Raw genomic sequence first — 25000 nt, forward strand, 5'->3', positions numbered from 1 at the left:
TTGGAACAGTTAAATTCCAAAATGCTTGACAGCCAGAGCTGGCATATCAATAATCCTGCTTCCAAATAAATTACTCACTTAACAATCTTCAAATTAAGTTCAAGAAAAACCTTCCTTTGGCTCAAAAATGATCAACTTTCCTCCGTGGTCCTTAAAATACAGATATACATAAATAAAACAGACAGGGAGGAAGAGAAAGAATCTACATAGGTCATTCCAAAGTGCTTCACAGCCAATAAAGTGCTGTCACTGTTCTACAAAAGAAACTTTGAATACAGCTCAGCAATAAAAGTTTAAATAAAGATTCACTATTGAATAAAGCTTGGCGTACATTGTACAATGGATGTGAAAATTTGAGTGTGTGGAAAAGATACGTGAGAATTTGGTTCCAGGAATGATGAACTTCATTTGTGCATAGATTGGTGATGCTGCTGTTACTCATGAAAAGAAAGGTTGAGAGGTTTGATAAGTGTTCAAAATCATGAGGTCTGGACAGGGAGAAAACTTACCTTGATCATCAAGAATCAGAAGAGACTTGGTGTCAAGTGACTGGCAAAAAATTAACAGTGACATGAGGAAAAATGTTTTTATGCATCAAGTGGTCAGCATGGACGGTGAGCTAAAGATGACTTTTGGACTGTGGGTAACAGCTTGTGTTAAAAGACCAAACAAGCCAGGAAGTTAATTGCAGATTGGTTCCTGATCAAAAGGCTCTGTAGACGCTTCGTCACTGGGGAAAAGCATTACGTTTAAACAGATAGCAGAAGCTGGCTATTAATGAGGTCAGTACCTGGGAACTGGTTCCTGCAAGTCTGGAGAAGACCTTGTGTTCAAGCAGATGGCAGATGTTGAATGGTAATGGAAACTTTGCGGAGGAGATATTAGTCTGTCAGAGAGTGGTCAGAGTTTGAATTGGGTTTTGGACTGTGTTTTCTATGGAGGAAGAGTCTGGCTGTTGTGCTATGGGTGAAAATTTGAAAGCTCCCTGCCTAACCTCTCTTTTCAGCTCCTGGAAGTTCACAGAATAGAAATTCAAGTTATAAGTATTACTGCCTTTTACCTGGGTGAAGTGGAAAAGTGATGCTTATGGACAATTTCAGAAAAATCAACCAGAAAACCATCATCTAAGCCTGTGGGATAACACATCATGAAAACCACTTACATAATCTGACCAGTTTTGTTATTTTATTTATCCCTTAACTGCGTTTGTCATCAGTCTTTTGTGTGAATGAGGCTGAGAACAAAGGTTTTTGGGTTTCTAGCATAAACCAATTAATTACTTGACTTTGCTCCACTAAAGTTACTATTATTAATAAATTGTTAAGTCTTTTGTTTAAGATACAAATTAATGTATGGAATTGATTATTTTCAGAATCTGGGATTGGTTATTCAGAAATCTATTTAGAAACCACTAAAGTCAATTTTGAGAGTCTTTGAAAGTTTTAATTTTATTGCGTTATGAATACAAAGGTTGAAATTCTGATTTGGTTCAGACATCTGCCTCCGTGTTATAACACCATGCAGGACTCTCCTTCCCCTCACCTGAAGTGTGGTGACCCTCACGTTAAACCACCATGAGTTGTCTTTCTTTAATGAGAGCGGCCCTTTGGTCCAGTAGGATTATAGCAACTTTACCCATACCTATGATATTAAAAATACTGCACCTAATATTAATGATGTCCATTACCATTGTAAACAAACACACTGGAAGGAAAAAAGATAACACTTTATTTGGTCATGTGAAAAAAGCATCAGCTGCTTTATTTAAATAAACCAGATCCTTTCATATGGAAAGAGCTATTACAAATCACATATTTGAAAGGATAAACAATAGGTACTGAACTGTAAACCAGAGGCCAGCACACACTCAAACAGTTCAAGCCTCATTAATAAATAACTCCTCAGTGTACATAACATATCCACTGTCTGTCCTTTCAAATATCAAATCTACACGAAAAAAACAAGAATAGATAAGGCCAAAAGACTAAGATGCACGTTTCTGGTTATAAACAAACAAAATGTTCCATGTAAATGTCTATAAAGCAATCTTTTCAGAGCTTCTAACTCTTATTGGAATAGAAGTCCAACTTTATAAAAAAAATTATATAAAAGGATACAGAGCCGGGGATCAGAACATTCGTAAGATATATACTCAATAACACATCAGGAAAGCATAGAGAATGTAAAAATGTCTCTGCTTCCCATCTTATAACAGGTTCCGATATGTATTTGATTAATCTAGTCATAAACATAAAAAGCATCAACTATAATACACTTCCCCCTTTCTGGGTGAACAAGCTTCTCTGAAAACAAAATAAAAAATCATTGAACTGACAAAGATTAAGATGTTCAGCACCACAACAGGGGCATACATGCTATGAAAATGTTGAAAGTGAACCTGCATCAATTAAAATCATGCTGAATATCTTTACTACACAGGATGTAATAGTAAAACACAGGGGGATTGAGGGAGATCTTTTCCTCAAATTGCGGAAACTCCCGTCCGAAAACATCCTTGGATTTTTTTGTTTCACAGCGGTAATTACCACACCATCGCTGCCTGCAAATAACTCTTGTTAACTGAGCCACTGTACATTATAAAATCAAAACAATTAAAAACTTTAATAACTACATAATGCTGTACAATATTTAAGTCATTCACCTGACAGCAAAGAACTAAATCGGACACTTTGCAAGGGATTAGTTAAGGAAGATATAAGCCAACAGATTTCTGAAAACGTGCACATGTCTTTTGGCCCCACCATTACACAGAGTTGTCAGACAATATATAAATAATTGATCACTGTGAAACATACCCTTTTTGTTGGCATATTTCTGCACATCAGTACATATTAAATAATGTAGTGTTCAGAAGAGACCATTGATTCAGAGGAAGAACTCTTCAGTGGGACAGTTTCACTGATTACACGAGCGCTCTGAGCAATGCATTAAGGGGATATCTATTTTATAGCAAAACCATTGCCCTTTAAAGAGGAGTTTTTTTTTAAATGTGAAAGGAATCTGTTTTCTTTTATTTAATCTGCCTGCCATGTTGAATCTGAGGTGAATTATTCCTGCTTAAATAAAAAGCGAGGAGCAAGCCACAGGTTCCCTATCTACAATAATGTCAGACAGAAGCACAAAACAGTTGGGGGCTGGCAGCTGTAATGTGGGAGATGATGATCACCCATTTGTTGGCTACGTTGCAACACAATCACACACACAGTGGTGCTCAGGGTTTCAGTGGCAGAAGCTCAGAGACGGAGTCTCAAGCACAGCATCACAGATCTGTTCATTAGTACTGTAAAAGAAAGCTTGTGTGAAATTCTTAAACTTGTGGGAAAACCCCAATTAAAATGGGTTACAATGCCAACAGCACACAACTAAAAGAAAACAGATGACCAACTGGATGGCCAAGGATCCAAGTTCCGGAGCTGCTTGCCACTTCACTCCTTCGGAACGTACCTCAGTCTACACATCTCTCCATCTCTTTGGAGGGGAGCAAAAAGAAATCAAATAAGACACAGATGTCTGCACTCAGATTACAAGTGCTTCTTGTGCCAATTGGGCATAGAGTTTTACCAGAATTGTCACGGAAAGCTTTACAATTTCAGACCACTGTATGATCCACTAGCAAGTCTGCTTTCCCCATTTAAAACCTGCAATTCAAACAAACTGCTTTGCTAGAACACAGAAGACACAATTTCTAGCCAAGCTCTCAGTTAAGCTGCACAGGGAAAGAGCACCATTGCTACTCTCTGAAGCTACAATAAAATCATGATGAAGACAACCTCATTTCTCAGATGGTGGCTATGTGTCTCAACTAAAACACCAGAACCTTTAGGGAGAATCAACAGGCTGATTAACAAATACCTGCTGATTAATCGTCTAAAGGGTAGCTTTTGACAAGAGAATCCAGGTTAGCAGCTCAGGTCCTTGGTGATTTCTCTACCTAACTACAAATGATAAATGACTTTTTTCTTTGATGTTCTTGCAAGGTCAATTTCAAAGCAAATACTAAAGTCAATATTCTAATGAAACTGATGAACTTGTCGCATTTATAAGCTACTGTAAAATCCTGGTCCTTCTAGTTACCAAAGTACTGGGTTAATTCTGCCACAATTAATTTCAGCATGTGACCATCAGGATAAACAAACTTGTTGGGAAAAGAGATTAAATTTTACATTCATGAAATAAAATCCATAAGGACAGATTAAAGTTAGAAAAGAAGTAAATAGTAGCACTGAACGGAAGTTATGCAAAAATAGGCGAAGACACAATCAACTCCATTCCTCCTCTTCCACATGAAAAAACAAGCTCAATGTGAAAACTGTAATAGTTTTAAAAGAAGTCTTGTCAATTGGGCTCAAGAACTGAAAGATTTAAAAACTTATCCACTTTTTTTGGGCTCTTACCAACCACATGATTCACTGTCTCCTATCTGACCACCTTCCTAATTCTCCCTCTAATTACAAAAGAGTGTAACACACTCAATCCATCATCTGTCGACTGTACTTAAATGACCCTCAATGCCACAGCATTGCACAATACTGATCGACACGATATTGAATCCGATCCGGCCAGCATTATAAGAAACTAAGGTGACACAATCATTAAAATGTTAAATTGGATTTTCTTCATTAGTCCTTGAGGACTAATCAAATTAAAGAACTATTACAAGGATGACTTTAGTAACATTCCTGATTAAGTCCTGCAATTTTAATTCCCAAATTTAATAACTATAATCAAATATATAAAAATTATAATTTGTCACAACACCAAAGAAAAAGTGAATTGGCAGCTTCCATTTCAATAAAAATGTTAACCGTTCTGCCTAACTCTGTCATACCTACTGTCTACATCAGGTTCTACCTAACAACTTGGACCTCGCTGGTGACACACTTGAAAACCAAGGACTCAATTCAGTCTGGAGGATGTCTGCAGTTTTGAACTGCTGTTGCGGAGTTCAGTGTGGTGCTATATTTAGTTGTGTGCATCAGAAAATCTTGGGATGCCCTATCCCTATCAGCTAAGACACTAATCCGGGCTCATTAGCATGAACTTACAGCAGTATTCTGCATCAGTTCAGTGGCAGCAAGAAAGTTACTGGAATCGCCCCTGACCAGAGGCAGGGGCCCAGTTGAAAGGTAGTGCACAAATCACGTTCAATATTACCATACAGTACTAACTCCAATTCAGCAACACTGTCAAACAGACCAGCTTATATCAACAGAATTGATGGTGGCAAGTAAGCTGAATTAATTCCTCCCCACTACATTTGATCTTTACAATAGAGGGTGAATGTTGACATAGGTCACTGAGCAGAATGCCCACTGTGGAACTTAAATCCTTGGATTCTAAATTTCACGACATGCGATTCAGTCCCTTGCAGACAAATGGAGGACAAAATTCATGTTGGATGTGCGCTAGGGAACAACGTACAGTGGATGTGTAAAAATCTAAATACCAAAGATAAGGAAAGTTTACCCTTAACAGGACTATCTGCAGTAGTCTATTAATACTGATGTTAAAGTTGCCAAGTTATTGCAGGAGCCCAGAACTACATATGCACATTTATTTACTGTATTTATCCACATGCATTATACAGGTCATGACTGAAAGCATGGTACTACCTTTAATAAATGAGTATCTATTCCTTATTTGGTGTCATGCTTCTTCAGGAAAGGATTCTTGATTTGCAAAGTGTCTCTTCTCAAAGTAGTCATAGGAACTTCTGTGCTGGATTAGAACCATTCATATTTTACACTTTAAGAAAATATGTGCTAACGGCCAACTTAAAATGGTTCAACTGTCTATTCTGGATATACAGCCAACTACTCCATAACCCATTCTTAATTGTTTAGGGCAAAGAGTACTGCATGAAGTAGTTTACACAGTCAACATACTCTCAGGATATAATTAACTAATTTAACAAAATTGCAGGCTAGCAAATGTGGGAAGCAATTTTAAAAATGTGCAGGTAAAGTATGTATTATTGGTATTTTTTGTTACTGCTACATCTGAATGGTGTAGCCTTAATCCTGCACATGTGTAAATGAACAGTAAAAGACTATGCAATGAAATAACCCCACAGCCACCACTTTGTGAAGTAAAAATCCTGCTGTGATTGTAATTTAATACTGTTTAATGTTGTGCTGCACTGCTGAGCATGTACAAAATGTGACGCTTTCAAAACCTTCTGCTATAGGAGTTTTACCTGTCAGTAATGAACAAGCTGAAACATAATTTGTCCTGAACAGCCTTATTTTCTGTACAGTGTGCCCAAAACAAATATAAATAGATTATAGAGTGACAACGTACATCTGTGTTTACCTGCATGGATGTCAAAGGCACATATTACATATGCCACCATATTTCTGATTTTTGTCCCCCATTCATAAAGTAACTGGTCACTCAAAGTTAGGGAATGCATCAGGTTTTGATGCAGTGACATCAGGTGCACCACGCTGTGTAGGAAAAGAAAACAACGCTACATGCCAACAGTCAGATCTCAAATACAATTGTTCTGTACAACCAGACTACACCACTTCAAAAGGATACTCTCTTGCCTTAGTGGGGTGGAAATCTTGAATTCAACTGTGGTTATCGAATTAAGAGTTATTCTCCAATGAATAGTACAAAAACCTCCAAGAGTTCACATTACCTTGCACTGGTATCCGTTTTACTCTCTGCTTTGTCAAGACTGAGCAGCAAATGAAACATCAAACCTTTTTTTAAAAAAAAATGAAGTCCTAGCATTCCAGAAATCCCAAGTCCATTCTGATTTTTATATATAGATATATATCAATTTTTTTTAAACTGCGGGGGATCATTATGCTTCCCCCATCTTCCACTTTAATGCCATGGTGGTCAACTGGTCCAGTTCAAACAGCTCTCTCCTGTGTCACAGCTTCGCTGGCTGGGTCCTGAATATTCGGTACATTTAAGTTGGGGCTCTCTTCTCCATGATCAGCAATAGCAGTGCCTGGTTCTATTTTCTGGCCAAGGTTAGCGAGCTTCCCCTGCTGATGCTGTTCAAAGAACTTCTGCGTCAACTGCAGCACCTCAGCTCTCTGTTTAGCCTTCAAAAATAAATTTAAGAAGCTTTTAGAATACCACTTTAAACATGTCCAGCTCACAAATGACAAGAGATCTGGATCTGAACCAGACTTTTTTGGAAATCATGCACTCTTAAATCTGACCATTTTATAAAATGTCTGATGAAATATGTCAAATTTACAGTAATTTAAAAGGCAAAAATTGAATGTGTGTGGTTTCAGATTTCAGCCTGGAAGTGAGAACAATGATGGCAGGACACTATTTTGTTTGGTGTGCTGGTTGTACAGGACGTTGAGGAGGCCAGTTTTGGAGTACTGCGTACAGGTCTGGTCGCCCTGCTATAGGGAGGATATTATTAAATTGGAGAGGGTGCAGAAAAATAATTACAAGGATGTTGCTGGGATGGAGGGTTTGGGTTATAAAAATAGGCTGAATAAGCTGTGACCTTTTTCCCCTGGAGTGTAAGGAGTTGAGAGGTGACCTTATAAAGGTTTATAAAATCATAAGGGCATAGATCAGATGAAAAGCAAAGGTCTTTTCCCTAGGGTAGGGGTTTCAAAACTAGACAGTATAATTTTCAGCTGACAGGAGAAAGATTTAAAAGGATGCTGAGGGAAAAGATTTTCACAAAGAGGGTGGCTCATATGTGGAATGAACTGCCAGAGGGAGTGGTAGATACAGGTACAGTTACAACATTTAAAAGACATTTAGACAGGTACATGAATAGGAAAGGTTTAGAGGGATATGGGCCGAGTGCAGGCAAGTGGGACTAGTTCAGTTTGGGCAATTTGGTCAGCATGGACCGAAGGGTCTGTTTCCATATATACAACTCTATCGACAACATAAAGGAATATGTTATTCCGCCCCTCCCTGGTGCCCAATGCATTGTATACCTCATTCTAATGTCAACTCAGGTCGCTTAAGCTTAACATCCGTGCATCAGGAAGAAACTAGTTTCAGAGTTATCATTAATCACATCCATAGGTTCTACATACAGCAGCATTTAGGTCACACACTCTGGTGCAGCAGCTGTGGTGTGCAAACATGTCCACTGAGAAATTGGAGGTGGGTTGGGAAAGAGGCAAAGGGCCCTGGTGTCTCTGCAATATTTACATTCGCTCACCTTGAGATCCTCTTCTCCTCCCCTTTCAGAGTTGCAAGTTCGAATTGTGGCTGCTGGATTCTCTCGACTGGAGCTGTGCATTCGAGTTGGGCGTACTGCAATGGGAGGTGCAATGGGGCCCTTGTTCATCTGTATCACGGGGCGTTGAATAGGAGTAGGATAGGTTCCAACACTGGGTGGCCTCATGTGCATGATCATGTTGCCCTGGGGTGGGGGTGGCATCTTAGTAGAGTGAAGGGGATGGTGGTAGGGAAAAGAAAAGTACAGGGTTTTCAGCAATTTAAAGTTTATAAGACTCCGTTCTTTATTTCTAGAAATTAAATTGTGTCTGCTGTTCACAAATAAATTATGTCAATTTTATTGTTGATACAAATTTTACTGATGGAAATTAACAGTCCATCCGTATGGATACAATCAAGGATACCATTTAGCTCTCTTTTACCAATGCTGGAACTCAGAAAGAAATGTTATTCATTTAGTCCAAGAACCTATTATTTCCCACTCCCCACCCTCCAAATATTTATGCATTTCCCATTGAGAAATGTTATTATTGGGATCTGCTTCCAATGCCCTTTAAGGAAGTACATTACATGCTCTGTCATAGAAACTGTAAACAAAACAAAAACAATTCCTATTGTCACTTGGTTCTTTTGTCAATCATTTTCAATTTATGTCCTCTGGTTACTGGTCTTTCTCCTGATATACTCTTTCTAAACCCTGCATTATTTTAAACGTCTCATTAAAACTTCCATAAATCTTCTATGTTCCCAGTTTCAACAGTCTCTCTATGCAACTGTAAGTCCATCATCCCTGACAATACTCCAGCAAATTCAATCTGCACACTCTCCAAGGTTTTGACATCCTTCCCATAGAACTCCAAAGTTGTTGGAACACCTTGATGTTTTCCCATTTGAAACTATTCCCAAACCCCATCCCAATTATCTGGGTCAGCTTCACTTTGACCTTGCTAATAAATAATTGCTTGGTAACACAGAACATAAACATTAGTTTTTGTTTTGTCTAACACTCTTCAGGTTTGGGATGCAAAAACTCAAACTTAGGAGGGGAAGAGTAATTTATGTAACAAAAGAGGGTGCTGATAGATTAGACCATGGTGGGCATGGAGGTGTGGCAGGAGCTGCTAACTGTCAATATTAGCTGAAGAAACCCAGACCAGGCAGGTAGACCGATGGGGAGGGCGTTAAATTGTGGTAGTCCATCAATTACAGTCTAATACTAAACAAACTGCAGATGCTGGAAATCAGAAACTGAAACAGAAATTGCTGGATAAACTCAACAGGTCTGGCAGCATCCGTGGACACAAGTCACTGGACCCGTAATATTAATTCTGCTTTTTCTTTACAGATGCTACCAGAGTCTAACTGCTTTTCCATAGACATCTTTACTACTTACTATTCTCTATCCTCTTCAATTCTCAAGTTAATTTAATCAACTTTTTTGAACATGATATGACACACCTTTGAGGCAAGTGGGACTGAAACGCAGACCCTTTGACTCAGAGTTAGGGACCCAACTTCTGTGCCGAAAGTCACCATCCTTTCAATTCTAATGCTTGAACTAATTCTTCATAGTTGCTTTCCTATCTTTATCAATTAGATTCACTTCCAAGAATTATATTCAGCAGTGCCTCCATCTTTGATGGACCATAAAACCAAGTAATCAGCTCTACCAGCACTTGAAACTTTGCCATGCCCATTACTTTTACCGCAGTTTATTTTTGTATAATTGAAATTACCCATTTTTTTCAACATGTTCCTCTAACAGGTCTACAAATGCCTAAATATGATTCTACTATTTGACAGCCCATATTAGACACTTAATGATGTCACACAGAGTAATAAAAATTGGAGCACGACCAGGCCATTTAATCCTGAGCATGCTCTGCCATTCAATTTAACCTCAGATGGGTCGTAGAAGTTCAGTCATTGAGTATGCTCGAAGAGAGAGGTCGATTGATTTCTAGATATTAACTACGTCATGGGATATGGGGATAATGTGGGAAAATAAAGGCAAGGCAGAAGATCAGTCATGACCTAGGAGCTAACTGGCCTAAACCTGTGTTCCAGCTCAACAATTTTATTCAGAATCCTCTAAATTTGATGCTCAAATTTTGTATCTTTGTGTTCAATTCAAACTACCTACTCGGGGTGCAATTACAAACCTGTTGGGCATAGTGTCCCTGGATGGCTCCTGGTATATTCAAGCCCATTGAGTTAGCAGCTGGTCCAGCTCCAGATGTTTTCCCATTTGGACTTGTGCAACTGGGTCTAAAACAAAACACAATATCAACAGGAATTGTAACAAAATAGAGCTGATTTCACGTGTGGATGACAGCTCTAAGCCTTTACCACCTGTATTAAACTCAATCACAGATTCTGCGCAAGAGAAGAGCAGTGTTTAATGAATTCCAAATTTGCCAACCTTGTATTATAGGCATTTGTTCTTCACTTGGTAAGGTTACACTACTTTCCATTTTGTCAAGTGGCCAACTGTTCTTTTCCCTTCATGATGCTAAGCTCATAGAGACTGTCTATAGTATTTCTACCTTTGGATGCCCGTATTTGAAAAAACACCCGATGAATATTTGCCAGACCAAGAACTTGAACAAATAAATATTATTCTTCATGCAAAGAAGATTCATCACTCTGATTATCTTCAGCAAGGGTCAAGTGCATTTCTCTTTTTTTATCCCAAAGGTCTTAAATTTACTTTAATTCTGTAGGAAACCATTAATTTGCCTTGGGTTTACTGCGTACAAAACACTGGTCATCTTAAGCAATAGATCCTGACAAAATCTATTAAAATCACAATGCTCTTTTAAAAAAAGAAATCTGCATTGCATTTAAAAAGTCCCCTTCTCAATAACATTAGGAAGGTCTGTACCTGAAAAGGTTTGGGACAGGACCTCCAGACATCCCAGAGGAAACTTGTTTGTTGTCTGCAAATTGAAATGCTTTAAGATCCATTTGGGGAATCTAAAAAAAAGAAACAAGTTCATGACACTTTAGAATGCGTTAATGTACTACTCTGTAACTCTGGTCATTCAAAATCATATAAAGGTCACCATTTAGTCCACCGAGCCTACATTCTACTACTTTGCTGTTTGCTTCTAACCTTTAAAATTAATTCTTAAAAATTATTAATTTCCTCAAATATAATGGAAAACTTTACTTCAAATGCGATTATAGAGAAAGAAAATACCACAACAGGCTATTCAGCACAACTAATCAATGTTGGTATTTACATACCATGCCAGTAAACAGTCCTAATCACTTCAATCAATCTTGTTCTTTTATTCCTTCATTCCATTTTTCTCTAGCACCCATACAATACAAATCTATTTTTTTGACGCCATATTTAACTCTGAAGGTGAATTGCACAGTCTCACAACCCTCAATGTAATGGAGTATACTGTGCCCTGGTTTTAAATCTCTTGCATTTAATTTTGCACCTATGATACCTCTGTTTTGGATCCCCTCCACCACTGGCAGGATGCAATCTTTCTATTGACACTACTTTTGAATGTTTTGCACCACAGCGCTTTCAATCTGCATTGCTCCAACGATAAAAGCCACAACTGCTCTGTTTTTGCTCCAATTCTAAAGACTTACTCATCAGCCTATAGCGTGAAACTTAATCTGCATTCTTCTACTATGCCTTCAACACAATACAAAGTTCCAAGGTTCTTTAGAAAAGCATTACAAAACATAGTACGACTGACATCTTAGAGTTTCGTAACAGTCTCTGATTCCCTGTCCTGTACAGCATCCTGCAACTTTTGTGATAAAACCGCTAAGTCAATTAGCTTTTCTTATTTGGCTAACCGGAAGTGTTGCTCTTAGTGTCCTCTGAACCTATACCTCAAAGTCTCTCTGTTCTCAAACAGCACCAACCCCATTTCCATTCTGAGCATAACAGAACTGTGGTTACTTCTTAAAAATTAAAATGCATCAGCTCACATTCACTCTATCACCTTCCTGCCCACTACATTTGGTCTTCTATACAATTAACAATATTTTTACTTTGTTATCATTTGCAAACTTCTTTCAGGGTTAAAGACAAATCATTAACACACAATCAATGCAATACATTCTACACTGTAATAACATTATTTGTAAAAGGGTTGAAGAACAAGGAAACTTTGCTGCAATTCCACATGACCTTGGCGAGACTGAACCTGGACTGGTACATACAAATTTGGTCTCTCTGTGCCTAAGGAAGGATATACTTGCTTTAGAAGGGGTGCAAGAAGTTTCAGAATATTACTATTGGGATGAGAAAATTGTCCTATGAGGAGAAATTGAGCAGAAATAGGTCTTGACACTGATGTTCAGAAGAATGGGAGGTTATCTATTGAAACAATGAAATTTTGATTAAGCATGCCAGGGTAGATGCTGAGAATTTAGGAGGGGCACAGTCCCAGGAGAGAAATTACCCTTTTAGACTGAGGCTAGGAGAAATTTCTTCATTCAGAGGTTGTGAACCTTTGAACTTCTCTACCCCAGACAGTTATGCATGCGCAGTCATTGAGTATATTTAAGGCTGAGACTGATAGATCTTTGGACTCAAGAGATAGAGACCAGACAAGAAACTGGAGCAGATGGCAAAGCAGGTTTGAGGGTCTGAGTGGCCTACTCCTCCTATTCCTTAAACTCTTATATATCTTTCATATAAAGTCTCCGTTTATGTCCTTTTAACTCGTCTTTTATGCTTCTAGCATTTAATGTACGCTGAAACAGTACTATACAACTGGAAATTTCTATCTTAGTCATTCTAATATCCAGTGTTGACATAAAATAAACTTTGGGGAAGATGGTGGAATGCAGCGGAAGTGTCACTGGCCTAGTATTTCAGAGCTACAGTCTGATGGTCTAAGGACGTGTTCAAATTGCCCCATGACAGCTGGTGTTATTTAAAGTCAATTTACAAAATCTGGAAAGGAAAGCTAGTTTCAGCAATGGCAACTATAACAACACAGTAAAAACCGATCTGGTTCACTAATGCCTTCAAAGACAGGAATCTGCCATTTCTATTCAGTCTGGCCTATGTGTGACATGAGATCCACAGTAACACATTACACTTAACTGCCCTTTGATACAGCCCAGCAAACCATTGAATTTAAGGGCAATTAGGGATGAGCAACACATGCTGACACAACCAGCGGCACCCATGATATATATATATAGGATTAGAGGGCCCCAAACACAGATCTTTCAGGGAAAACTTAACTTTAATTGCTGCTTCAGCTATCTATCTGTTCTATTTATAGAATCATACAGAACAGAAGAGACTCTTTGGTCTGTACTGACAAAAATACACTGCTACCTACACTAGCCCCACTTTCCTGCACTCATCGGTGGCGGCAATTACTCGCTAATGAGTGTGACGGTCCACCCAGGAAATTCTGTGTCACCGGTCATGGATTCAATGGGTCCTTGTGTGAGTGATGATCCTAGAGCTACATTTCTGACCACACATTGGTAAGAATTTCAGGGAAGCAGAATTGGTCCTTGGCCTTGAGATAGTTGGCACTGCCTTCTCCAGTTTTATTTTCCATACTTGACGGGTCTTCTCAAAGAATTGCGCCCCTGCAAACGGGAACTTCCTCCAAGTCTGTCTCGTTTGAACGAGGGTCTCCCATGCATTGACATCTATGTTATATTTCTTGAGGGAAACCTTTGGGGAGTCTTTGAAACACTTCCTTTGCCCTTCTCTTGTTTGAGTGCCTTCCTCAAGCTTAGCAAAGATGACTGCTATGGTTGTCGGAATCTGGGCATCCTAAGAACACAGCTGGCCCAACTGAGCTGGTTTTGGATGATGATATTCTTGATGCTGGTACTGTTGCTGCTTCAAGGATGCTTGAAGGATGCTTCAAGGATGTTAGTAAGTCTGTCCTTCCAGCTTTGTGGAGAATCCATCTCAAACAGCATTGATGATACTTCTCGAGGGTCTTGAGGTGGCATCTATACGCAGTTCCAAGCTTTGGAGCCTTCTAGAAGAGTCAGAAGGATGACTGGCTATAAGCAACGATCTTGGTATCAGCACGGATGTCAAGGTCGTCGAAGACTCTCATCCTGAGGTGTCCGAAGGCACCACTTGCAGATTGGATGTGATGTTGAATCTGTGCATTGATATTAGCCTTAGATGAGAGGTAGTTTCTCCGGTAGGAGAAATATTTTACATCTGGGAGGATTTCTCTGTTAATCTTAATGGAAGGATTGACTGGAACTTGACCTGAGGTAGCTTGGCAAAGTATGCATCTTCTTAAGGTTCAGGCTGAGAACAATTATTGAGTATGCTTCCATGAAGGAATTAAGCAAGGCTTGAAGATTCTCTTCCAACACAGCAATGACGATACTGTTGTCCACGTACTGAAGTTCCAAGAGTGAGGTTATGTCCACCTTGTACACGATGTCCACAATACTGGTAAGCTTCTTCTTGACAAGAAGAAGAATAGTGGTGATGAACAGGGAGAAAAGGTGGAAACAATGTCGCATCGCTGCGTGATCCTAACTTGATCTCAAAGGATTCTATCCACAGTACCAGTGAGGACCACTGCTGACATCTTGTCATGGAAGAGTCAGAGGACAATGAAGAATTTCTCTGGTCAGCCAGCCTTTGAAGATCCATCCATCATAATTGCTGAGCCCTGAGCCAAAAGCCTTGGTCAGGTCACTGAAGGCTGTGTAGGCTAGTTGATACTGGTCCTGGCCTTTCTTGTGGAGTTGCCCAGCAGTGAAAATCATGTCTACAGTTCCATGCCGGCTTTCAGGGAGGATTTTTCTTCAATCAGGAAGGATTTGGGAGAAGGAGCCTCGTGAGGATTCAGGCTATGATCTTCCCAGTGACGGAGAAGAAGAAAATTCCTTGGAGCTCCTACAGACTATCTCATTTCTTGAATACAGGAGTGATGATAGCATCCCCAAGATTGGCCTTTTCCTGCATTAGGCTCATTGCCTTGGATGTTACGACATTTCTAGCGCTCATTCACACACTTCTTAAAGGTTGTAAAGTTTCCCATCAAAACTACCCTCCCAGGCAGCACATTCCAAATCCCCACCACACTCTGGATGAAAAATCTTCTCAAAACCCCTCTAAACTTCCCATCTTTTACTTTAAAATCATGCCCCTTTTCTATTTACCCTTAGACTAGGGGGAACAGCTGCTTTCTATTCATCCTGCCCATGCCCCTCATAACCTTATACACCTCTATCAGGTTCCAACTTAATCTTCTCTACTCCCAAGAAGACAACCCGAGCTTATCTAGCCTCTCTTCATAGCTGAAATGCTCCATCCCAGGCAACATTCCTCCAATGCAATCACATCCAGAAAGTTATTTGAGTGAATAGCATTGGAGTCAATTTTTAATACAGGTTTATATTTATTTAGAGTTACACATTACAAACATTCACCTCCTAACCCAACAACAACAGTTTTAGTTTCTGTCTATTTATAGGTGTGCAAGTAAACCTCCAGTTAATACCCACTACCTGCATACAATCAAACAATCAATGTACAATCAAGACTACTGATCCATGTCACTACTCAACCTTCAATACCATAGGCCTGAAACTTCACAAGTCTTGTTAGTAGTACTCTGTCAACATTTTTGTTCGACTAAATATACCAGATCTCACACATTCTCATTGGCTACATGCTCAGTAAATTTTCACACAAAAGCTTTTAAATTTAATTCTACATTTATTTATAATCACCGGACACCCAAAGCACTTTACAGCCAATGGTGTATTTTTCTCTGAAATATAGTCACTATTGTAATGTTCATATCAGATTCACACAACACAATCTGCCCTTTTCAAAACTGTCCCTGATAAAACTGCATCTCTCAAAGTTCATTGTGTCTTTCCTTCAAATGACAGAATGCTAACTGAACTTAACCCTTTCAAAGCTGGGTGCAACAAACACCATCCACCAACTCTTTAATTCAATTCCTGCAGACAATAAATTTGGATCATGGTTAGTAGGTTAAATTTCATTAATGGTTGAAAAGGGAATTAAAGGGGTATGATAACAGGCAGGAACATTGGGTTTGAATGGCCATTTATGGGAAAGATAACATCAACAGGGACTGGGTGGGTTTCAGTGTTGTCATTTCTATATATTTAATAGATCTTTTTATCTGTCTCAAAATTAAGCCAATTGATCTGACCTCTCTGCCAGTGGGTAGAATAGGAGGCTGGGATCCTGGGGGCAAGAGCCTTCTGGTCCCACCAACACTCAAACTCTGTGCTTGGGGAAGCTGGATGGATTGAGTTAACGCAATCAGTTGCTGCTGGCCTGAGCCAAACCTAGGCAGAGTCAGCTGGGATCCGGGCATAGACATGGTCACCTGCACAAGTAGGAGATATAATGAAGATAGTTTAATACGTGAATCAAACCGTACTATTGTCAACTGCACAATACATACATCATATTCAACAGCTACATGACTAGGTGGTGCATTGTGAAAATATTCCAGTGTTATCATTCAAGTGTAAAGGGAAGCAGCAAACTGTCATCTGCTCGAATCTCACCATCCAGCACTCATTTCATAGTCATACAAAGCATTTTCAGTGATGATTAATTTTCAACTACGAAGAAAATAGTTCTTATTTAGATAACTCTCAAAGGTATAAAAGCAGTGACTATTGTTAGAGTACAAGGATTAGATTATGAGGAAAGATAACACAAACTCTGTTTGTCTTCTCTGGAATGTAGAAAGTTAAAGGGTGATCTAATTGAGATTTTTAGGATTTAAAGGAAATCATGGGCTAGATGGGGAGAAACATTCACCACTGGTTTGGGAATACATGAACATGGCCTTGAAATCAGAGCCAGGCCATTCATGAAAGAGAGGAAACAGTTCTTCACAAAAAGGATTGTAGATAGGTTAACACTTTCCCATTAAATGCTGATGTTAGTTAAATTGACCATTTTAAAACTGAGAGTAATGGATCTTTTGCTAGAGAAGGGTCTCGTCTCAAAGGATATGGAGCCAAGCAGTTGAATGGAGTTTAAGATGCATGATCTCAATGAATGTGGAATAGACTCAAAGGGTTAAATTAACTAATCTCTTGGTGTTTAAACAACAAAGCTAACTTGGCTTATTTACAGTCAGAATCTAATTAGTGCAGGAACAAGATGCAACTGTGCTATCTGGGAATCAATCTAAAAATATCAGAGATTACAAGAATACATTTCACTTTATCGATTTTTTTGTTACATTTTTCCACCCACTGCTTCTTCTGCTTTATCAAGATTAACTTCTCAGTGCTGTGATTTCTCTCAAACTTGGCCAATCCTGCTTTTCTCACCACAATTTTGCTAAAAATATTCTGTGCATGGCCCACTCTTTCATTCCATTTAACTACGATGTCCACTCAACTTGCACTACAATTTTATAAGTGCGAGTAAAGTCTAACCACAAATCCAAAGTCAAAAGATACAGTAAAATTGCGAAAACTCAGATTTCACACAAAGACAAAACTGACGGAAGGAGTAGGTCTAATCTTTAATGTCAACTTCATTTTCCCACCTAACCTCATCAAAACAACTCCCTTTGTAACCAAGAATCTATGGATCTCAATCCTGAGTGAATACACTGAAGAAAGAATTCTAAAGACTTAAGCTCTCATTCAAGAGCTCTCTCAGCCCATGAATCAGTCTAGTGAACCTTTATTACATCCCCCTGAATGTAAGTATGTCCTTCCTTAGTAAAGGTCTTGTGATGCAGTTGTAGTGTTCCTATCTTTGGGTCAGAAAGTCCAAGTCCAAGTCCCACTTGCCCCAAAGGTGTGTTATAATGTGCTCAAGCAGGCTGATCAAAAGAACAGTCCTTCCTTTGGCATGGAGACTAAAACTACACATAATTTATGTGTATTTTACATCAGTAAGAATTTCCTGAACCTGTATCAGCTGGGAGTCCATGATCTGTGAAGTAGTGAGTCCAGGCTGGTTCAGTTGGCTTTCATACATGAGAGGCTGATTTCCACCGATTGCTTGGTAATGAGATCCTGGTTGTGGTTTTACCATATCAGAAGCTGGAACAGCAGGAAACGCTGTATATGGAGTTTTCAGAGGAGCCCCTGAGAGGACCATTGTGGATGGTTGAGACAGGCTGGGGTGCATGTACACTTGGGATCTGTGAACAACAATTTGAGTTTAATCTAAAATACAACTGACTAAAATCTTCATTAAATCAAACACTCAAATGGAATAAATCTTTTCTTTATATCCCAATTTTCACAAGGTGATGCAATCAGCTACAATGCAATTTTAAAGCATGCTTAATTATGGAAGAAAGCTAAATAAAAAATGAACAAACATTTTGAACTCCAGCCCAAAATTTAACTAATGCATAAGGAAATTAAATGCTTCTACTGCTAGAACATTTACTGAGTATCTGAAAAAAATGCAATAGTACGCAATAAAACGGGAGTCACTTATAAGACAGGATCAGTGAGGCCTCAGCAATTCCCAAGTTTGCTGAAATGATGTGAATGGTACCTGAATGGTTGCATTGAACTGAACATTTCCTGGGACTGAGACACGGGAAGTCCATTCCTCAATCCAAGGGGTGCCTGGGCTTGTAAGGACGTGTGCATTGGAATTGGAATCTGATGTGTTGCAGCAGCCTAAAGAAAGGAAAGTAAACAGCAGCTGTGATAACAAACATCCATGTTAAACAGGATAACCACACCCCTTCCAACCCATCAGCAGTATTCATTAAGTGGTCATGTTTTAATACTTATGGTTACACGTATTTTGTACAGTGTCTCGCTGTATCTCACTGATCAGCTATATCTCAATGGTGCCAGTGTTTCAGAACAATCACACATTCAGACTACTGTAGCAGGTGCTGGCACATTACACTGTCACTGCAAAGTTTCTCAAAATTCAAGTTGAAAGTACTGTGAATGAAAGCTTAACCCTTACCTGTGACAGTCCAGCTTGGAAACCTTGCTGCTGTGGAATCGATTGAGGGAGGAGACGGGTCTGACTGGCAAACACATGGCCATCCATATACAGAGGAGAAATATGACTCCCTGAAAAACCACATAGAAAAGGACTTTTTTCTATTCATAGTGTCTAGGTTACACAGGATGAATGAAGGAAATCAAAACAGAGCTCTTATTAAAAACAGGGAATTATCTTTGTGAGAGACAATGTGTTGCTCTCATTCTCTACAGGAGATTTCTTACACAAAGCAGTTCAGCTTGTAAAGGATTTTCATCTTCACAAAGTATTGGATCATTTTCTCTTGCAAATTAAACTTTGCATTCATCTGTTGCCCAATATGCAGAATTTGCAAGTAGAATCTGGGAAATCTACACTGTACTCAGAAAATGGGAATAATGATGTTTAGAACTAAGCAGATATTTAAGTACATTTCATATTTTTCTGTAAAGGCAACAAAAATATTTGTTTTATTGCTACTCTTCAATGAATTTGATTTACTCAAATCAACCAATAGGAATCAGCCACTGATGTGCAACATTAAATTGGAGAATCCATGCAGCTACTTTGCCGTTTAATTCTATGATAAACTGACTAAACACATTCCAATAGAATAATCATGACAACCTGCCCAAACGATTGATCAATTTAATAATTGGGATCACTTTTTAAAGCTGTCAAAAGGAACGTAATCCCAGTTAGTACGGAAGATCAAGATGCCACATACCTGGCAAAGACACTGAAGGTGCAACTGACACCATGGGCATGGGTGGCACAGAAGAACATCCAATTGAGCTGTAGCCTACCCCACTAGGAGGTCCTGTGTTGCACGGGGTTTGCGTACTTGTACTATTGCTGCCAGGAGAGCTCTGTTCAGTAACATTGGGAGAATTTTCCCAGGCCTTACGGGCAGACTCCATCTGACCATATAAAGAAAATGGCACAAAATTCAGTGAACTGGCTGAAAGCTACAACAGCTTCCAAATACCACAACTGATCCATACACATATCATCAGGTATCAATCAATTTCATTCAGACAGCTTCAAAAATACAAACATTGTCAATTGAATGGACAGCTGATCGGCTCACCAGGTAGGAAAGAACTAACTCCACTCACCAAATGGAACCAAAAAGTATCCAAATGAACCCTGTAGTAAAAGCTTAGTTACAATCCAACAAAACACATTCATTCATATGAGGGAAGGAGATAGTTTTTAACCAATGCAAATTAGAGGAAAACTAATAACATTAGAAAGATAGCCTTACAGCTGGCAGACTTCAACATAGCACCTTAATAATTCAGCACAAAATTAATTATGACCATGCTAAAAACACCAAAAAAATCTGAAACTTCAGATTTTAAAAACAAGGATTAAGAACAGCAGCAGGCCATAAAAGCCCTTGAATCAGCTGTGCTTTTCAATAATATTATGTCTAAAATCTGTACATCAAGTCTACTTTTCTGCCCCCATCCCTGTAATCCCTTGATTGTTGTGATGTCCAAAAATATGTCACTCTTGGTTTTGAATATATGCAACAACTGAGGACCCATAGCTCTCTGGGGTAGGGAATTCCAAAGACTTACACCCCTCAGAGAAGAACTACTTTTATTCTTTCATGGATTGCAACTGTTGCTGGCTGGACTAGCATTTATTGCCCATCCCTTGAGAAGGTGATGATGAGTTGCCTTCTTGTACTGCTGCAGTCCATTTGGTCTAATCACAGTCACAATGTTATTAAGGAGTTCCAGAATGTTAACTCAGTGGATGTGAAGGAATGACTATATGGTTCTTAGTCAAGGTGGTGTGTGGCTTGCAGGACTCATCTCAGTCTGAAAAGGCTGGCTCCTTATCCTAAGGGTATGACCCCTAATTCCAGAGTCTCCAGGCAGGACAAACAGTCTGTCACCTTCACTTTCCATTCTTCGAAATCCAAAGAACACAAATCCATCCTACTCAATCCCTCTTTGAAGAGTGGTCCTCTCATTCTAGGAGTCAACCTATGACAATAATCATTGCATTTCTTCTAAGACATTGGGTAAGGAGAGCAGAAGTGCACAGATTACCCCAGTACTGGTCTCATGAAATCCCTACATAATTGCAGCAAGGCCTAACTCTCTTACCCCACTTACTTTTAATAAAGAACATGATAATTGCCTTCCTAATTGCTCTGTGCACTCACATGCTTCCTTTCTGTAACTTGTGTACAAGAACTCTCAAAATCCTCTGAAAAGATTTATGGGCTGTAATCTTTAAATTAGATCTAGACCATTCAGAGGCAATGTCAGAAAGCACTTATTCACAAAGTGGAATGGAAATCTAGAACTCTTCCTCAAAAAGCTATTGAAAGCAAATTAATTGGAAGTGTCAAAACAGAGATAATTTCATTAGGTAAAGAGCATTAAAGGCTTACAGGAGAAAGGCAGGTAAATGGAATTTGAAACAAATCAGTCATGATTCATCAGACTGATGGAACAGCCTCAAAGATCTGAATGACCTTCACCTTTTCTTACAAAAGCACCAAGATTAGTCTGTTCCAAACTTTAGGGCCCAACTAACCCAATCAGGATAAATCAATAAATTAAAGGGAAACAGAAACAAGATGCCTGGTTTGAACTGTCAGGGTTCTTAGGCCTCTTAAGGTCAGAGCTGTTGTTTGGGCACTCCAAGGTTAATACAGACACATAGTCGATGCAGTTTGATGTATGCCAGTATGAAATGATGCATTTTGGGTTAAACAACATGTAGAGGTAGTATAATCTAAATGATGCAATTTGAGAATCAAGCAGAAGGACCTGGGAGCATACACTCACAAATCTTTGAAGGTGTCATGACAAGTTTACAAGGAGGTTAAGAAAACATATGGAACATTTGGCTTTGCTAATAGGGCTTTGAATAACAAAAATAAAACACAGATTAAACCTTTCCAAATCTCTGGTTAAGTTTCTGTTGAAGTTTATTTGTACAATTCTAGGCACCACACTTTGAGAAGAATGGCAAGACTATGGAGATGGCATGTCGGTGATTTATCAGGACATCACCAGGAAGGAAAGACTTCTGTTATATGGAGAGACTGGGGAAACTAGGATTCTTCTCCTAAGAGCAGAAATCAAAATTTTGAGGTTTGATAGTGCAAGTAAGGAGAAATGGTTTCCTCTAAACCTGAGTAATTGGCAATAAAATCAGAGGGGAAATTGGAGAAATTATTACACTGTGATAATGATCTTGAATACAGACCCTAAAAGGAAGGTGGAATCAGATTCCATAGAAACTTTGAAAGGGCATGTGAAGAGAACTACTTGAATGTGTTATGAAGAAGGTTCCAGGATTTGCAACCAAATAGCTCTGTCAAAGAGTTGGCATGGGCAAGAATGACCAAATGGACTTCTAAGCTTTTAGATATGAAGATCGGTGATCAGCCTTACACATCAACCTACCTTTAAAGTGAGGTCAGTGCTTGGAAGAGACACTGGAGTGAGGTTGGGACCCTGCTGGAGATGCTCCCTTCGTAGGATAGGGATTGACTGGCTCAGAGTAACCTGGAAAACAAGAGCCTGGCATTAAATAAAAAACTTGCAAAATATCTTTGCACCATTTCCTGAGTTCCTTAAGTACTAACAACTACAGAAAATTGTTAAAATAATAGATTTGTCCATGCTTGCATATTAACAATCTTTTAACAGCTTAGAGAAATTTCAAGGGTTGCTTAACAGATACCAGGCATGTACAAAACACTATTAAGACCACAGTGAGTGTATAATGTATAATTGTTGTCTATGGACAACAGGAAGCATGCGATCATAAGTATAAAGATTTTTCAATACTGTTACTCAGGAATGGAAAGTTTTAGGTGTTAGTAAAGGCTGGATGGGCTGGCATGGTTTATTTTGGAAAAGAGTGAGCTAAGTTGAGATATAAGTGAAATGCACATAATTGAGATTCCGACTGAGTGGATAGGAAGTCCATTCCCCTTAGCGGCAGGATCAATAACTAGTGGCATCAAATTAAAATAATTAGTTAAGTAAACGGATTGGAGAGTTTTTGCAGAGAAGCATTTCTTCTTCCAGAGGTTGGTGGGGTCGAGAGTTCATTAACTGAAAGGGTGGTGGTAGCAGAAGTCTCATTACTTTTAAAATATTACTTGGGCGTGGACATGAAGGGAAGGCAATAACCTACTGATATTATTGCTGGACTGTTAATCCAGGGACCCAGGTAATGTTCTAAGGTTCAAATCTTGCCATGGTAGATGGTGGAATTTTAATTCAATAAAAATCTGGAATTAAGACACTAATGATGACCACTGACCATTGTTGATTGTTGGTAAATCTATCTGGTTCACTAGTGTCTTTTAGGGAAGGAAACTGCCATCCTTACCTGGTCTGGCCCACATGTGACTCCAGGCCCACAGCAATGTGGTTAACTCTTAACGGCCCTTTGGCAGTAAATGCTTGCCTAGCCAGTCTTGCCCTCATCGCATGAATGAATTTTTAAAAAGTGCCAGAACCTACAGAACCAGCAAGAGCTAGAAAGTGGTATTAGACTGCTAGCTCTTTCAGAGCAAGCACAGACATGCTGGGCTGAATGACCTCATTCTCTGCTATGTGATACTATGAACTTGACATTACTTTCTTTCACCCACTTCTGGTAAAACCTTAATGATGCACTCTCTTCTTCTGGCCTCAAATACTGAAATACATAGATGACATAGTGACTGTAGATTCTAGAATATGGTCAGCAACGTTCATGAAATTCTCAAGGGTATCAATGAATGGGGTGAGGAAAACAGCTTACTGCTAAATCCTACTGAAGATAATGGCATTCAAATAGACTTTCGCAGACATGAGCACGTACCACTCAATATCAAGTTAGATATTAAATCCTGATGGAGGCAAAAGCCTCAAAGATCTCGGGCATGCATGTTTGAGCAGACTTTTAAGTAGAATGTTTATTCTCAGATCCTGCATCCCTTTCAGACTCACTGCCTGTGACCTGTTGTTGATCTACACTGGTTACATTTGTTCCTGGTCTCACATAAATGCACAAGCCACTCAAATTGAAACAATGGACAAACATGCATTGAAATTGATCAGAGGCTGCCAGTACCAGTCATACAACAAAACCTTGCATATTGCAAAGTTTGAAACTCTTATCAACAAGACCCAAAATTTGTACTAAAACTTCATAAAATCCTTTATGCAATCTAACTAATTTCAGAACTGGTCACCCCCACCACCTCACCCAGAGCAATCAATTAAATTTATGCCCGTAACGACAGGAATATCACCCTATTCCTTACCTCGTTTAGTTCCCAATTAAGCATTTAAGTGATGAAATCTATTTGTAATGCACTGCCTGTAATATAGGAATGGTGTATTGGCTTGTGATTTTGATTTAATATTCCTCCTTTGGATCTACCATTCCTTTGTAACCTCATGAATTATCTGCCTATTTTTATTAGCAGAATCGTCATATCCACATGTTTAAAATTGATTAGTCTATAAATTTTGCAAACTTTTAATGCAACTTACATTGCAATTCAGATTTTGTGCTATGAACAGGTTTCCTGAATACTAAACTACTATGATGTACTACTCACATTGTTAGCCAAAACATCCTGCAATTTGGTGATCGACTTGGAAACAGGACTTGGCACTGAATTCTGCGGCAAGTTGAAATCAGAATCCTAAAACAGCAACCAACAAACACTTCTCCGTTAATCAAACGCAATGCAAACACACAGCTAATAACGGCCATAGATTAACAGCAACTATAGGAGCTTTACACAATGCATCTTGAACACAGCTGGCAAATTATCACTGACGTAGACACTCATGGAAAATT

General features: G+C 39.0%; 1 protein-coding gene across 5 annotated transcripts in view; it reads right to left on the bottom strand.

Annotated features, from left to right (window-relative positions):
• Window positions 1-1730: 1730 nt before the first annotated feature.
• Window positions 1731-25000, bottom strand: part of prrc2b (proline-rich coiled-coil 2B) — a 56863-nt gene continuing 33593 nt past the window's right edge. For 3 of the 5 annotated variants that reach the window (XM_048613531.1, XM_048613532.1, XM_048613533.1), the window contains exons 23-33: window positions 24756-24842; window positions 22597-22698; window positions 19887-20079; window positions 19139-19248; window positions 18710-18837; window positions 18110-18344; window positions 16374-16553; window positions 11087-11178; window positions 10365-10470; window positions 8183-8404; window positions 1731-7082 (exon numbers count right to left, since the gene is read on the bottom strand). In XM_048613531.1, the coding sequence (XP_048469488.1) occupies window positions 6885-7082; window positions 8183-8404; window positions 10365-10470; window positions 11087-11178; window positions 16374-16553; window positions 18110-18344; window positions 18710-18837; window positions 19139-19248; window positions 19887-20079; window positions 22597-22698; window positions 24756-24842 (1653 nt within the window). In that variant the 3' untranslated portion in view covers window positions 1731-6884. The remainder of the gene's footprint in view (window positions 7083-8182; window positions 8405-10364; window positions 10471-11086; window positions 11179-16373; window positions 16554-18109; window positions 18345-18709; window positions 18838-19138; window positions 19249-19886; window positions 20080-22596; window positions 22699-24755; window positions 24843-25000) is intronic. The other 2 variants (XM_048613535.1, XM_048613534.1) reach the window with 1 other exon arrangement.

Source organism: Rhincodon typus, chromosome 28 (assembly GCF_021869965.1).
Source record: "Rhincodon typus isolate 14 chromosome 28, sRhiTyp1.1, whole genome shotgun sequence".
Taxonomy (NCBI): domain Eukaryota; kingdom Metazoa; phylum Chordata; class Chondrichthyes; order Orectolobiformes; family Rhincodontidae; genus Rhincodon; species Rhincodon typus.